Raw genomic sequence first — 15,430 nt, 5'->3', positions numbered from 1 at the left:
AAGATTTTAAACAACTGTACCTGTCAATTTAATCCTTCTAAACGGCAGGAACAATTAACACTAAATTCCTGACCTCAAATACTTGTTCTAGTTTTCACCAATGCAGGCTTAAGACTAATAATTGTAGTTGGAACTGAAGTAATGGGAAAGGGTGGGGGGAATTTTATTTTTAATTAGTCTTCCTGTCAGATTCACTGCCCACTGAATATTAAGTCAGGCCTTAGAATAACCTATTTTGGGAACGTTCGAGGTCTCTTTTCTGTCTCCTCTCGGGCCCTGGGTTACTCAGGACCATGTTTCTCAATTTTTCCAGCCACTGTCACATGGTTTTTTGGTCAAGTTCGTTCTTCTACTTTTTTTGTTCTCTTTTCCATAGCCATCTTCTCTGCCGTTTTCTTGGGTCATGGGACTTATTCTGCTGGAAAATAAATGTATGTCTTATCAGGTGCTTGGACTTTGGACTGAGGCTTGCCCCCAGCATGGTACACAACTGCTTTTGTAGCTTCAGCTTTGGTCATCTGTAATTTAAGAATAATTTAGACAGGGTCTGCTGCTTCTTCCAGGGGCAGACATCCTCAGAAAACAAAAGAAAGAGAACTCCGAATAGTCTCCTGCATGTGCAAAAGTCGTCAGCATAGGAGCCCGGGGACGGCCCTGGAGGAGGATAGTTCCTGACTATCCTTGGGCACCTCATTTCCAAGTCTGCCTGGCCTTTTCCACTCCCCTACACGCCAGCATTGAGCTCAGAGCTTTCATACGCTCGGGCTCCGCTCTGAAAATCCCGGAAGAGCAGAGCTCCTGATGCTGGTTTAAAGCTGTGAAAATCATGCTAAGAAACTTGAAGATGTCCACGTGGCTAGTGAGTGTAGAGCCGGGATTCCCACCAGGGTCCTCGGGAATCCAAGTGTAGAGCATACTTTCACGTGGCAAGGCCTTTGAGGAAATGACACTTCTGTTTGCACACAGCATACGGTTTTCCAAAGGGGGTGCGCTTCTTTTGCTTTTTAAACAGCTGCCAGATGAGTTTCCCACCACCCTACATGTGTTTCTGTGGGGGCGAGCTCTTCCTGAACTTACGCCCTCCACCCCCACCCAGCTCTTCCACACAAGCTGGTAGCCCTGGCCAGTTGGCTCTTTGCTGCCCTCCACTGGGCATACTTGGGCTCACTTCACCCCCAGATGCCTCACCGGCCCTCCACACACACCTGCCTCCCCTGCCTGTTTTCAGCAGCTGACTTTGCCCAAGCAGGTAGGCATGTCTGATCTAGGGGACGTAGCCAAATCATTCCCTGCACCCAGGGATATTGGTCCCTCCCCCAGCCCACCCACTCCGGGTAAGAACGCTGAGGCAGTGGACCTCTGGTACCAGTAGGTTGTCCAAGCCCCTTAGGTCTGGCAGGAGGTCAGGGAGGACACAATAAACAGAGAGGTCTCTGGTGGGGTCTTTGACTTCCACAACCCTCTTCCCACCGGTGTCTGTGGAGCGAATGTCCAGTTCCTGGCCCCGATCGTGCCTGCCTACCTGTGTTGGGAAAGAGGGCACTCGAGTTGAACCCAGTGATCTTCGGCTCTGACAGTCGGAAGGTTCATATTCACCTTCTTGCTTCTCCTCTTTTGCCACCAGGACTCTCACTGCTGTTGCCACTCCTGGGCTCCACCTCTGCTCCTGCCACTGTTGGTCTTGTCAGGTCCCTGACAGCGTCTCTCCACCCCGAGTGTCTCATTCCTCAAAGGGGGATCCAGTGGTTCATGTTTAGAGCCCTAGAGTATAGCTCCACTCTTTCATTTTGAGGATGCGTTCCACTGAGGAACTTGAAGCAAGTTTCTGAGTGACCCGGACAGAAGGGTCCTTGGGGACAGTGCTGAGTGTTGCATTGGGGTACATCCCTCACCTCACTTGTCCTCTTAGCTAAGATGCACTATCCCCAGCACCTCGGCACACGATGAGTTAGTTTCCTTACGGGGCCTCCATTCTCCCTTCAGACATTAAGGCAGCCTTTTCCTCTCCTCTAATCTCAGGGCCCTCTGGAGCGTAGGTAGGTTTATGAAAAGAGAAGCCTGCGCTGAAATTCCAGAAATCCTGGTTAGCTGGACGTGCCAGCTGGTGTCTCCCCACTCCACCCGTGTCTCTCTGTTCCACTAGCAATTAGATTACAAGTTCTTCCAGGTCAGGGCGTGGGGTTTATTATATCCTCAAACACCTTGAGGCCCACAGAGCCAGCACAGTTCCTTATGAAAGTGGCTTCCTTCAATCTATGGTGCTTGACTCATTGATTCATCACTCACCAACCTGCACCCTGTTCCCACCCGTCCTGTAAGTTGGTGCTGATGACAACAAAGCCCATAGAAGGGTGAGCGGCAGCAGGTTCATTGCTAGGACTGATAATACCACATGCTGCACTTTTTCATTTCAGCTTTCTGGACCTCATTGGGTAAGTTAGTGAAAGGGATACGGAAGAGGGAAACTAGAGTCAGAAGCAAGAAGGACTGATTTTTTTTTTTTTTAAACGGGGCTACTTTGCTTTAAAAGGTTTTTTAAAAGCCAAATGCAGAAAATATAAAGGGAATTGGCCAATGAGAGTGATGGTGTTGATTAGATGAGAGGGAAGTGTCTGTGAAGTCAGAGGGGTTCCCTGGTTTTGCAGGCAGCATTTGGATGTGTCGCCTCTCCATTCTGTCCAGTGTGATTTGGATCTACCCCCACCCCACCCGGACCAGGTCCCACCTTCTTTCTCACTAATACATTCACTAAAAGCTTATGAGTGCCTGCTATATGTCAGGCACTACAAAGACACATCTCTTTCTTGTTCGTCCAAGAAAGAAAGTCAGAGATGGAAACCACATGTCCTTCCCACTTGCTTGGCATGCTGGTGCCCGTGGTTTCTGTTGGTGGGATCCCAGGGCCACGCCTTCCTGCCCCTGAGAGGCAGTGCCCGGGTTCCAGCCACTGTCCCAGGCATGGCCCTGGAGGCAACTGGGGCAGGAAAAGAGAGAGGAGCTGGCTGGTAGGAGACCTGCATTTGCATCGCCAGCTTTGATAGTAAGTTGCTGATTGACTTTGGACAACCCTTTCATCTCTTTGCCTATGTTTCCTCTTTTTAAAGTTAGGGTGTTAAATTCCAGTGAACTCGAGTTCCTTTGGAGCTCAGACTTCCAACAGCTACCTGCCTTTCTCAAAGACATAAAACTGAGCTAAGATAACGAACCAGGAGGACTGATTTGTCTCGAAAAAGGTACAAAAGAATAGAACCTTGTCTTTGACCATCTTTGCGTCCTTTTACTTTCTGCCTTAGACCTTCTTTTCAAAAGCCCCAGTGAGCTGCTCTGTGCCTTTGGAAAGTGAGCATCCAGTGCGCTGCCCACAGGGAGGATCCAGCAGCTGGGCCCTTTCTTTGTCTTGTGCTGCTGCTGCTTCCCTTTCCTCAGGGGGATCTCAGGCATGACTTGGGGGGTTGGAGGGACCCTCACTGGGGATGGGAGGGCAGGCTCTGGCCTTGGAAACCTGACAGGTTACCTGGTCCCCAAGGGACAGAACCTTTGACTTGACCTAATTAACTGTGCTTTACCCAGCCAAATACCAGACCATGACACTGAAAGGGAAAACAACAGGATTTAGCACCTGCTTTTCCTGCCCCTCCCCCCCTCCCTGAATTGTGGGTGCATGTAAACAGTGGCTCCTTATCCGTTTGTTATCTTTAATTCCTGGAGACCAAAAGAAAATTAAGGTTGTGGAATAATGTGACTGTATGTCATACCACTGAACTGTACACTTAAAAATAGTTACAATAGTGAAGTATTTGTTACGTATTTTCACAACAATAAAAACTAATTTATTGATTAGGGGGAGAGGAAACTAATTAGGAACTGCAGTATAAAGAGGGATTTTACAAAACCCACTCCATGACTTCCACATGTAAAGATGCTTTTGTGGTTCAAAAATCTCCAAAGGCCCCTCAGTAATTGCCTTACCAGTCTGCGGCATATTCATGATCCTCCCGTTGTGTGAGGCTATTCCCAAGCAGAGCCCTTAAAAGCCCTTTTGTATTTAATTGTTTGCAGATCTATTTTCTTTCTCCTTGAAGACGTGTCTGATGTTCTGTAAGTGTTTTATGTATAATGAATGAATGGCTGCATTAGCGATGTGAGCCCTCAGCTCCCAGTACCTTCTCAGAGAGAATTTTCTATCAGGCTTCGTAGTCCCCCAACCCCACCTCCACCCTGTCCCGTGTTACCCTTTGATTCCTTCAGAACTTGAACCCTGTATGAAATTGCTTGCTATGCTTCTTTGCTTGTGCGCTGACATGTGTATGTTTTTCTCTTCCCGTTGGAAAATAAGACGGAGGAGGATGAAGACCTTGCATGTCTTGTCGTCCCAGCGTCTCTTCTGTTGAATGAGTCAGTCTGTGAACTTTCAGAAATAGCAAAACTCATTCAGAATCAGTTTTGCAGCACAAAGTGGTCAATTAAGATGAATAATGTCTTTGGGAGGGAAAGTAATGAAGAAATGGTTCTTTGATTTTTTCACACGTGACTCCCGCTGGCTTCAGAGGCAGTTTCAACAAGAATATTCTGTAATCCCGGAGCAACCCATTATCATGGAATGCCATGACACTTTGAGGTGGCTACTTTGTAATGTTCTGTTGAGAGTATAAATTCTGTATGGCTTTTTAAAAGTGCACATATATGCAATGAAATACAGTCCCATGAGATTTAACAAATAAAGGCACCTGTGCATCTCATACTCCAGTCACGATAAGAACACTTCCCTTGCCCCAGGAAGTCCCCTGTTGATTTCTTCCACACAATTCTGACCTCCCCCAAACCACTGCTGTTCTCGTTTCGATCAACATGGGCCCACTTCTACTGCATAGCCAGTCTTCCCGACAGACGTGTTTATCTCCTTCTACCGTCTCAGACAAAGGAGAGACTTTCTCGGTTCCTCTTTTTTTTTTCTTTCTTGGATTTGTCCCCCATGGAATCCTCCGCCCTGCTTCATTCGGGACTGGCTGCTCTCGAGGCCAGGCATAGATAGCTTCTTTTCTGAGGCATTCATCATCTGTGTCAGAGTCAGAAAAATAAGAACTAGTAGGTACTTCAGCAGAGCTAGGGATTGTATGCCTGTGTGTACAAATACACAGTAGCACTTCTGTGAATTTTGACCTGTCTGGATATATTAAAAGTGATGAGTACGTATGGATACCTTTTCTCCATTCCAGGATCACACGGTTCATTCTCGTTTTTTTCCCTTTCTGTGCTTGTAACTTCCTTCTGTGACAGTAAGAAAACTGTCTTTCAATATTCCTAATATATTTCCTATTCAATCCATTCCCATTATATAACCAGTCTCAATCTTCATTACCACACCTTCTCCCATGTGGACATTTTCTTGCACGTCTGTTCTCGCTCTTATAACCCACATCAGTGCCCTGTCCCCCACTCAGAGTCCCCCATGCAAACTCCTCAGTTGCCCTGTCCCACCTAATGGCTCAGGGCTCAGTTGCTCAGAAAGGGAAGCAGATGGGCCAAGATAAATCTCTTGATTCTGTCTTCTATTACTCAACATTTTCCTTTCTTCCATCTTCCTATACCAAAGAATACTACTATCCACCTGTTTACCTAAGCTCAAGATCTAAATGCCCTTGAATATTTGCCCTTCTTCCCCCTATTCATGGCTATTCTCAGCTAAATCATGAGCAACAACTACATTATATTTAAAATCTGTCTCACATCTTTTTATCTCTCTTCATTTTTACTGTACCTATTAGTCTCCTCACTGATGCTCCTCTTTCTACTGTGTCTCACTTCCCATGATTTATTCTTACAGAGCAGCTGGCACGGTCTTTTAAAAGCGTAAGGCATACTTACGCTTTCCAAGCGTCCACAATAGCTAAGATCTGAAAACAACCCAAGTGCCCAAGTAGATGAGTGGATTAAAAAGCTAATTCCATTGTATTACACAATGGAATCCCATGCAGCTGTAAACAAGAAGAATCTCTTACCCTTTTTGACAGCATGGATGGACCTAGATACTATTATGCTAAGCAAAATAAGCCAGTTAGAGAAAGACAAATATCACATGATCTCACTTATTTGTGGAATCTAAAGAACAAAATAAACTGATGAACAAAGTAGATCCAGAGGCATGGATACATGGAACAGAATAACAGATCTCAGTGGGAAGGGGTGGAAGAAACACGAAGAGATTAACCAAAGATCCTATATGCATATATGTATAACCCCTGGACACAGACAGTAGCCTGGGGAAGGCTTGAGGTGGGGCGGGGCTTGGGTAGAGGGGGGCGGAGAGGGAGAAAATGGGAGACATCTGTAATACTGTCAACAATAAAATAAATTTTTTAAAAAGCGTAAGGCATGATGTCCTTTCGAACCCTCCACTGGCTTCCCATTGTACTTGGAGTAAAATCCATATTCCACCTGGATATATGATAGTCAGGCCTGGCTGCACATTAGCATCACCAGGGGAACTTCTAGAAGCACTAAGCCTGGGCCCACCCAAATATTCCAGTTAAATCAGAATATTTGAGGATGTGGCCCAGGCTCCAGTGCTTTTGCAAGTTCCTGTGAATCTGGTGGGCAGTCAGGCTTGAGAATCACGCCTTCCTCTAACCACCTTCATACCTTCTTCTTCCCTTTCATGACTGGTTCCTTCCAGCTTCTCAGAGTGGCCTTTCCCTGATCACCTCCTCTCAAGCAATGTCCTGTGCCACCAGCCATCCTCTGCCGTGCTACTCTGGTTGAGCGCTTCTTAGCACTGTCGTTATCTGAGATCATCTATGTATTTCTCTCTTTTTTTTTTTTTTTTTTGCTATTAGAGTGTAATCTTTATGATACATTTGCTCTCCACTACACCTTGGTGCCTAAGCTAGTGTTTAATAAATAAATATTTGTGGAATGACTATGTATAGAAGGGAGAAGAGCCAGCTGAGGACCTGTCATATCAGAGCCAGGAAGTGAGAGAAGTGTTTGCACAGGAGGTGAAATGAAGCAGATGATGCAGTGTTGAAGTTTGGGGGAAATCTGAGAAACCAGATAAAGTAAGCGATTCTGACAATGGAATTAGGAACTCTCTGATAGCTCAAATCAGAGGGGACGGATTTTTCCTGTATTGGGCAGTCCCAGGAAAACAGAAATGATGGTTTCCCAAATGGAAGAGCAACCCGTAGCATAGAATCACTTTTGATGTTCACCATGGTTGCTATAAACTTCATCTCACCTAAATGTTGGTAAGAGTAGCCCTCTGGGCTAAGCCATCCCCTCATTTCAGTAATGTGCTAACTTAGCACATTGTTTGCGGGTTGTTTTTATCACGCGCTAACAGGTGGTGTGGGCCATTTTTGCTAATTTTTTGCGCAAATGGCAACGTTCAGTAAAATTACGATAACTTTAGTTTACGTATTTATACGTTACCCGCATTCTACCGCTAGTCTATAAAAAACGTATCCCGCGTCTATAAAATACGTGTCCCGCACTCTACTACCAGTCAACGTAAAACGTATAAATATGTTTCCCCCATACAATGTGTTAAGAGAGCATCTGAGATGCCTACCAGTTCACATCACTCATTCATTTGGTTATAGCTGCTTATTGATATACCTTCTCTACCTCTTTGCATCATGATATATTCAGAAGCCTAATCGCATAACCATATTTAACTATAATTATCCTGCTTTAAACATTGGGATTGATTGAAAACTTGTATTCTTGGCTATATCACAACCCAGGTTTGTAATGCAGAAATGAGCAAACATCCTCTTGACAAAAACTTCAGTGCTACTTTGTGCTCATTATTAGAAGACAGGGTTCCTTGGAAAAGACACTAATGCCAGGAAAAGGAAAAACAGGAAGGCTGCAGGAAGAGAGGAAGACCACATATGAAATGGGTTTACTTCATAAAAGAAGCCACGGGTACGAGTCTACAGGAGCTGAGCAGGGCTGCTTTGGGCAGGACACTGGGCATCACTCATTCATAGGGTCGTCACTAGTCGAAGACGACTCAACAGCACATGACAACCTGAACTGTTACCACATCCCTTGCAGTTATTAGCAATTGAATTTATGGAGTCTTTACAGTATATGATTAAAACTCTAGATTCCAGCAATACCCTGCTGCTGCCTAAGGCCAAGCAAAATGTTCCCTTTTACAAACTCAGCGTGATAATTGTGTGCCTTTAGATAAGGGTTGTATACTTACCACGATCTAGAAGAGACTTAGGAGGTAAAAAAAAAAATGGTTTTCAAAAATGACAGGTTTAGGAAGCATAATTCTGTGATGAATGGCTGTGCGAAAATACTGTTTACAAAAGTACAGGTAAATTGCTCTCTGAAAGTGAAGTGAAGTCTGTATTGTAACAGCTTGGTTTTATAGGACATTGAGAGAGAAAACTGGTTGGAAAAGACTCAAGAGGGAAACGGGGGGGGGGGAGGGGGCGGAGAGATCATATAAATTATTTAAAATGTCTGTTTTAGTAGTATAAGGTGACTTGTAGAATGTATATGTATATGGATGAAAATCCAGAGTCATTCATGCAAAAACTCGTAGTATTTATGAAGGTGTTAGGAGGCTGGGTTGCCTTCTGTCTTTTTGTTGTTGTTGTTTCTCAGCTTGCCTCCCCCTCCCCATCCCAGGGTGAAGTTGAAACCATTTACTTAGGCAATAGCCATTGTCATGTGTTAGCAGACTCAAGCAAGTATGTGCCAGTGCTAAAGACTCTTGAGACCTGGGAGGTATAGTTAGCGTGGTGTTATTTAACGTGGTGTTATGTCTAGATCTCTTGCACGCTTTGGCTTTCTAATCTGGGAGCAGTATTTCCTGTTGCAATATCTTTCTCTCAGTCATGGGCCTTGATGCAAAACTATAGATCCCACAGGACAGTGCTCCATTTCTCCCTGTAAAAAACAATAGCCAAATTTATTAAATTTCTGAATACTGTTAAAAATTTTTGAAAATGTTATTAAATCTATGTGCAAAGAAGGTAAGTTCAACTTTCTACTTGTAACATGTCCAAAATAGATTGTGTGACTATTTTCTTGGTGATCTTACATAGAAAAAATTACAAGAAAGGTCTAGAACCCTATTAGCAATTACCTAACGTTATTTTAATTACAGCTTGTATCTATTCTCTGTGTGTTTATGGCTGCTTTACACATATGTGCCTCTTACAACAGCATGCCTGATGGGCATGGGGAATAAGGAAAATTATTACAGTGAATTACCTATAGTAGGTGTTCAATAAATATTTAATATAAACTATGTTTATGGACAGATTAAATTATATACTCTCTCTACAAAATAGAGGGTGGGAAAACATCCATAGGTATATGTGTATTTATTGGAATTTTGAAAAGGAAGTTAAAACCTTTTCTTAAAGCCTCATCAAGCAAATACATAACCCCTTTATTACTGTGGGGGGTGCTTATAGCAATGCCAAGAATTAATTTGAAATGTTTTATTATTGATTTCATTGTTTAAGTGCAAATATTTGTATATATAAGATTTGCTTCCCCAGTTTAAAGTTGTTCCATAATAGTGATTCTTATGCTTGGAACGAGAGAGAGAGAGAGAGAGAGAGAGAGAGAGAGAGAGAGAGAGAGAGAGAGAGAGAAAGAGAGAGAGAGAAGAGGGGAGGGGAGGGGAGGGGAGGGGAGGGGAGGGGAGGGGAGGGGAGGGGAGAGGGAAAGGGGGGAGAGAGAGACCATATAAATTATTTAAAATGTCTGTTTTAGTAGTATAAGGTGACTTGTAGAATGTATATATATAGATGAAATCCAGAGCCGTTCATACGAAAACTCATGGTATTTATGAAGGTGTTAAGAGGTTGGGTTGCCTTCTGTCTTTTTTTTTTTGTCTATCCTTTCTCCAGAGGAGCAGAGATGAAGCATGATTCTAAATGAATTTTAAATCCTTTAGTTATTAGGAGGATAAAGCTCTAAAGTTGATCTAGATTTTTATTGTATAATAAACCAAAATGTGCATGATCTGGCATATTATCTGTAAATTGTCTCTTGGATTCCACCTACTGTTCTAACAGAACGTGAGGATGTATATTGCTAATATCTTTATATTATCCCAGATAACATAAAGGATTGTGTGTTCTCTTATACCTTGACAGGTTGGTACCGAGGATATACCCTCCAAAATAAAGCTAAAAAGGTATGGCTTATCATTCAACTTTTGAGTAAATCTGTCTGCTAGTTTCGTGTTGTGCTGTCTGTCCCATATCTGCTCTCTGCTGTCTCTAGACCGAGTCTGCTGTCTCTTTGATGGCTGCTCTTTAGATGTGAACACATATCCTCTGGTAAAATAATGCATATACCATCAACCATTTTTTCATCAGCCAACTCAGGATAAAGGCCCAGAGGTGAATTCAGAGACCCGCCCGGCCTCTGCAGGCTTCTTGCTCCCGGTCCCTCAAGCTCGTCAGTGTGGTGATACAGTGACATTGCTGTGGTTGGCTCTGTCTTTCTGGTCAGGCCTGCACCTTGTCCTCCTCAGCCACACTCAGTATTTGCACTCACCTGTGTATACACACACACACACTGTTAACTTTGACAATTTAATAACCTACCAAAATAAAGGAGTGTTTGCCTGTATTATGAATATCAACTCAATTGGTATTTTGCTCCTTTGATTCCTTCCCAAATCCTGGTGCTGAATGTTTCTACCCACAGATTGTAGCCTGTACCACATGCCTTCATTTATAACTTAGTTATTTTCATTTAACGTCTTGCTGACTTTAATTTCTCGGGGCCTTCAAACGGGCCTACGATGGCATGACCTAAAGAAGACCTTTCTATCCGGATGCTGGTTACGCAGAGTCCCTGGTTTTTACAGCCATTCTGCTTCTTGGTTTGGGTTTAATCCTATCAGTGTTTGTTTTGCTCATTACTGTAGAAGTGGTAGTTATTTTAAAGCATAATCAGAGTTAATTATTGTGAAGTTCTAAATTTATTAAAGGGAAAGAATACTTATGTCACTTAATTCCCTATCCTTTAAAAAGTTAATTTTTTAAATGAACAAAGAAACTACTCTCAGATAAAATCATATGAACTTAAAGAACAAGCAAAATTTTTTATTTTAACTGGTGACTGTGACTCACGTTGAAGCAAGTTCCCAGTCCACAGCTTTTCCTTTCAGAGTCTGTAGTGTAAGGATCCTTCATGAGCATAAACGACTTTGGTTTTTGTTCTTTTTTTCTATTGATATCAGAGAGAGGAAGGGAGAGGGAGAGAGATAGAAACATCAGTGATGAGAGAGAATCATTGATTGGCTGCCTCCTGCACACCCCCTTTTGGGGATCGAGCCTGCAACCAGGCATGTGCCTTGACCAGAAATCAAACTCTGACCTCCTGGTTCATAGGTTGACAATCAACCACTGAGCCACACTGGCTGGGCATGACTTTGGTTTCTAAGGCATCCTATGACTTTTTAATAGATCAGAACCCATCTAGCTTGTGCCTTTATTATCTGCTTTGAAATGTGGATAGATGGGTGCCACTCTAGGATCTAAAGGACAAGTTCTGAAGGTGGTTTTAATGTATTTTCTTAAAACCCTCTTTAAACTTTAAATCTCACACTATAGGAGGATTATTTCAGGAAGGGCTTTTCTTCGTTCTTGATCATTAAACTTTGTGATTCAACAGCATGATAGGACACACAAAGGCTGTGCATTTGTTCATTGGTTGTTAAGTTGAAATACCTTCCTTGTGGGGAGATCCAGGGAAAACAGGGAAAACAGGGGATTTAAAGTCAGTTGTCATGAATTATGCTCAACTTTTGACACCCCTTCATTAAGACATCTATTTGAAATGCCTCCTAATGTTGTTTTCTTCTTCGTTTGCCAGTCTTAGGGGAACGCTATTTGAAAGGCCTGTAATTTTAATGGAAATTTTTGGTATCATTTACAAGCAGACATGGCCATTTAGAGTGGTGATAAAATGAGCTGTGGTTTCACAAATTGAAGAAACCAGACCTTGTAGAAACAGATATTGATCCTGGCAGGATTGTGAAAGTGTGGGTAAGGACAGTGTCTGGAGAATCTTTTTTTTTTTTTTACATTTAAGTGAGTAGTTTACACTGAGAAAGGAAAAGCAACAATGAGAGATGGGCTGTAAATCAGAACTATGTTACCCAGGTCTATAGTGTGTCGTAATTGCATCGGACAAGTTCTACAAGCCTCTGGTTTATCTGAGCAATTAACTGTCCATCAGTGGACTTACGCTGTCGTAGTGGAAGATGCCTACAAATAACATTGTGATGGTAATACAACAAAATAAATATTCTCTTACTATGAAAACCATCGTACCTGTCGACCCAATATAACGAATGAGTGTCACAACATGAGTCAGTGTTTGTTTCTATTATAAATGCTTCTATCCTGGACTTCTCCCAGTTATTAAGAGGAAACTAGTTATCAGATTATGAATACATGAGAATTGCAATTGGTCCTTTACCTTCTTGATCTGAAAAATCTTCTGCAAGGGTAGTCCTTGGAACTAGCAATGTTACATCTTAATTTAACCTCCATATATGGCTCTTTATAACTACTACTTCAAGTGGTTCATCCTTATCCAGTACTCTACTTTCTTAATGAGTTCTGGACAGATTTTTATTGTAAAATATACATACCATAAAGTTATTAGACACACAATTAGACACACAACCGACGCCGGTTGAAGTTCACTCGTTTTCTGTCTCTGAATGGATTGAGGATCTCTGGGTACACAGGACTCTTTGACCCAGTCCACCAGACAGCAAGATGTCCCTCTGCCACATTTGTGGTGAGCCACCCGTGCCATGGGATGGGCCACACTTACTTTTGTAGACACGGGGCTAAGAGCAGTGGAGCCCTGGTGCCTGTTAAACAGGTTCTTCTCTTACTTCTCCTGGCCCGGCATGCAAAATACCATAAAACAAAGAACCACAATGCCCGCTCCAGATGGCAGTCTCTGTTTATTGATGAGCGTATCTCACAGTTAAACAACAGCAGCTTTTGCTATGGAAGGAAACAGACATTCATGGCTCACTTCCTGTTGCTTCGATCTGATCTTCATTTCTTCGGTTTCCACTGACCAGCTTCTAGCCCTTCTTTTAGGCCTTTGTGGGCTTTAGTTTTCCCCTGGGCAGTGCCACAATACTGGTGTAGAACTGCCTCCTAAGTGTGTAGAACGGAGAGCAATTTGAGACTGGGAAGTGCTAAAAATAACCAGATAACCAGCACTAATTGATTTGGGGCACATTTGGTTAAAGTGAAAGTGCTGAGCGGAATCACTTCGGAAGATTACAATAATGTTATGGGCCACGACATACAAAGCCCTCCATCTTACTAATTATGTGAAATCCTTTAGAGGGGATCATCTCATGGCAGGTAGGGTCTGATGGGATTTAGGATCTCACTGTTAAAATCCTCTCCACTACTGCCGCTCTGAGCTCACCTGGGCAGGTTTCCCTGTTCATTTACGAAGCATTTATCTTAAACTCTCTGAAGCCAAGTCTTCATTGATGCCTTTTCAGTGTTTCAGCCGTGATTTCACTTAGGTAGCCTCACTGTGATTGCTGCCCTGCACGCCCGGCTGCAAACGGCAGCTACTGTCCAGGAGTCCTCCCGCCCCTCCATTCATTCTCGCTGCCGTCTGTGCCTTCCTCCGGGCTGAGATTTCTATGGCCATGTAACCAAAGTTCTTCTCTCTGTAGGGTATTTTCCCTGAGACGTATATCCATTTGAAAGAGGCAACTGTGGAAGACCGAGGGTAAGTTCCATTTGGGGAAGACTCTAAAAAATGATAAAGGTGTAAAATTATCATTGCAGAATGCCTCATGAACTAGTACATGATTTCTCTCGACTCATTAATTCGACTTCTCAGATGAGAGAAATAAATAAACACATTTTCCTGACACAATTGTTTATTCTGTCTTCTGTTCTTATAATTGTTCCTCCCTGGAATCCTTCCCAAGGACAGAAAAGACAGGCGTTGAAAGAATAGGGGGTCTTTACCTTCACCTTGCACTGCCTGTTCACCGATTGCATGCGCATGTGTGCACACATGTTAACATGTTAACGTTTGACACTCCTTTGCTGATAATCTCTGAGACCCCTTTTGGGAACTCTGGGAGACAGATGAGCAAGCTAACACCTGCACTAGTCAGCCCTGAATCTTGGACAAGTCCGCCAGCCTCAGGCCACTGCGGGCTTGGGAAACAAATCTGGCCAATGTGGGTCACGAGCTTGATGAGAAATTATGAAATAACGTGCATGAACGTGCTCTACAGTAAACTTCATGTTCAGCTATTTTCTTGTTCACCTTTCTGTTTGTTCTGGAAATTCCTGCCTCTGGCAGTTATGAGGAGTGAGACACCCAGCCTGAAGTGGGGGAGAGGCCAGGTAGTTGGTGAGCCCACAGCAGGGGAGTTGAGGGAACCAGGAGTGCCCGGAGGCAGACGGGTCCCAGGGCTGATACTGAGTAGAATGGGCCATAGACTCAAGGCTGCCAAACATTCTCAGTCATAAATTCTGCCTCCTTGTATTAGAGACAAGAGGTGGAGACATGTCCAAATACACTGGACTCCTCAGAAGCTGAATCTGGACACCCTGCCCTCCTGGACAATCTTATTCCCAGAGGGCCACTCCTGCGCAACCTCCTGTGTCATTGCTACAGCCCTGTGGGTGCAAAGGAGGGGTGGAGGGCACTCCCTCTAATTGGAGTTGCCATGTAAAATGCAGGATGCTCAGTAAATCTGAGATTCGGGTAACAACAGTAAATTTTTATAGTGTGTTCCAGATATTTCATGAGACATGCTAAAAAAAGTAATTGAATCAATCTGAAATTCAAACATTGGCATCCTGTATTTTTTTTTAATATATTTTATTGATTTTCCACAGAGAGGAAGGGAGAGGGACAGAGAGTCAGAAACATAGATGAGAGAGAAACATCGATCAGCTGCCTCCCGCACATCCCCCACTGGGGATGTGCCCACAACCCAGGCACACGCCCCCAACTGGAATCAAACCCGGGACCCTCCAGCCCGCAGGCCGACGCTCCATGCACTGAGCCAAACCGGTTTCGGCTGGCATCCTGTATTTTTATTTAAGTCTCACAAACCTACCACAAATCCCCACTCGTTTGCTTGCTCTCACTCTCTCCTTTTCTCTGTTTGCTAATCATAAAAATGCCAGAGAGGATTTATGTGACTGAATGTCAGGCCTACCTTGTCCTAAGTCCCCTGTGAGTCAGAGGAGTTTGGTACGGATACATTTTCTGTGCTGTAAGGCAGCAGATGAGAAGAGAACCTAGTCCCATTCCAGAAAACAGCACTCCCTGCTGCCCGCCAGCAGTCTGTGTGAGGTTACAGGCCCCAGGCCCCTGTGCGTGCGCTTCTCCATCCACCCTCCCTACAGAAGCGGATGCTTGGCAG

At 43.7% G+C, this 15,430-nt stretch overlaps 1 protein-coding gene across 1 annotated transcript in view; it reads left to right on the top strand.

Moving 5' to 3' along the window:
- The window catches only part of DOCK5 (dedicator of cytokinesis 5), a gene marked incomplete at its 5' end in the record, with an annotated part of 172,525 nt that overhangs the window by 30,773 nt on the left and 126,322 nt on the right, over positions 1-15,430 (top strand). Inside the window, 2 exons of the mRNA XM_081091307.1 lie at positions 10,261-10,316; positions 13,712-13,767. Of these exons, the coding sequence (XP_080947433.1) occupies positions 10,261-10,316; positions 13,712-13,767 (112 nt within the window). The remainder of the gene's footprint in view (positions 1-10,260; positions 10,317-13,711; positions 13,768-15,430) is intronic.

This window comes from Myotis nattereri (genome assembly GCF_964212035.1).
Source record: "Myotis nattereri genome assembly, chromosome: 5".
NCBI lineage: Eukaryota > Metazoa > Chordata > Mammalia > Chiroptera > Vespertilionidae > Myotis > Myotis nattereri.
The sequence above is the reverse complement of the archived record's forward strand: the minus strand, read 5'-3'. Positions and strand labels throughout refer to the sequence as shown.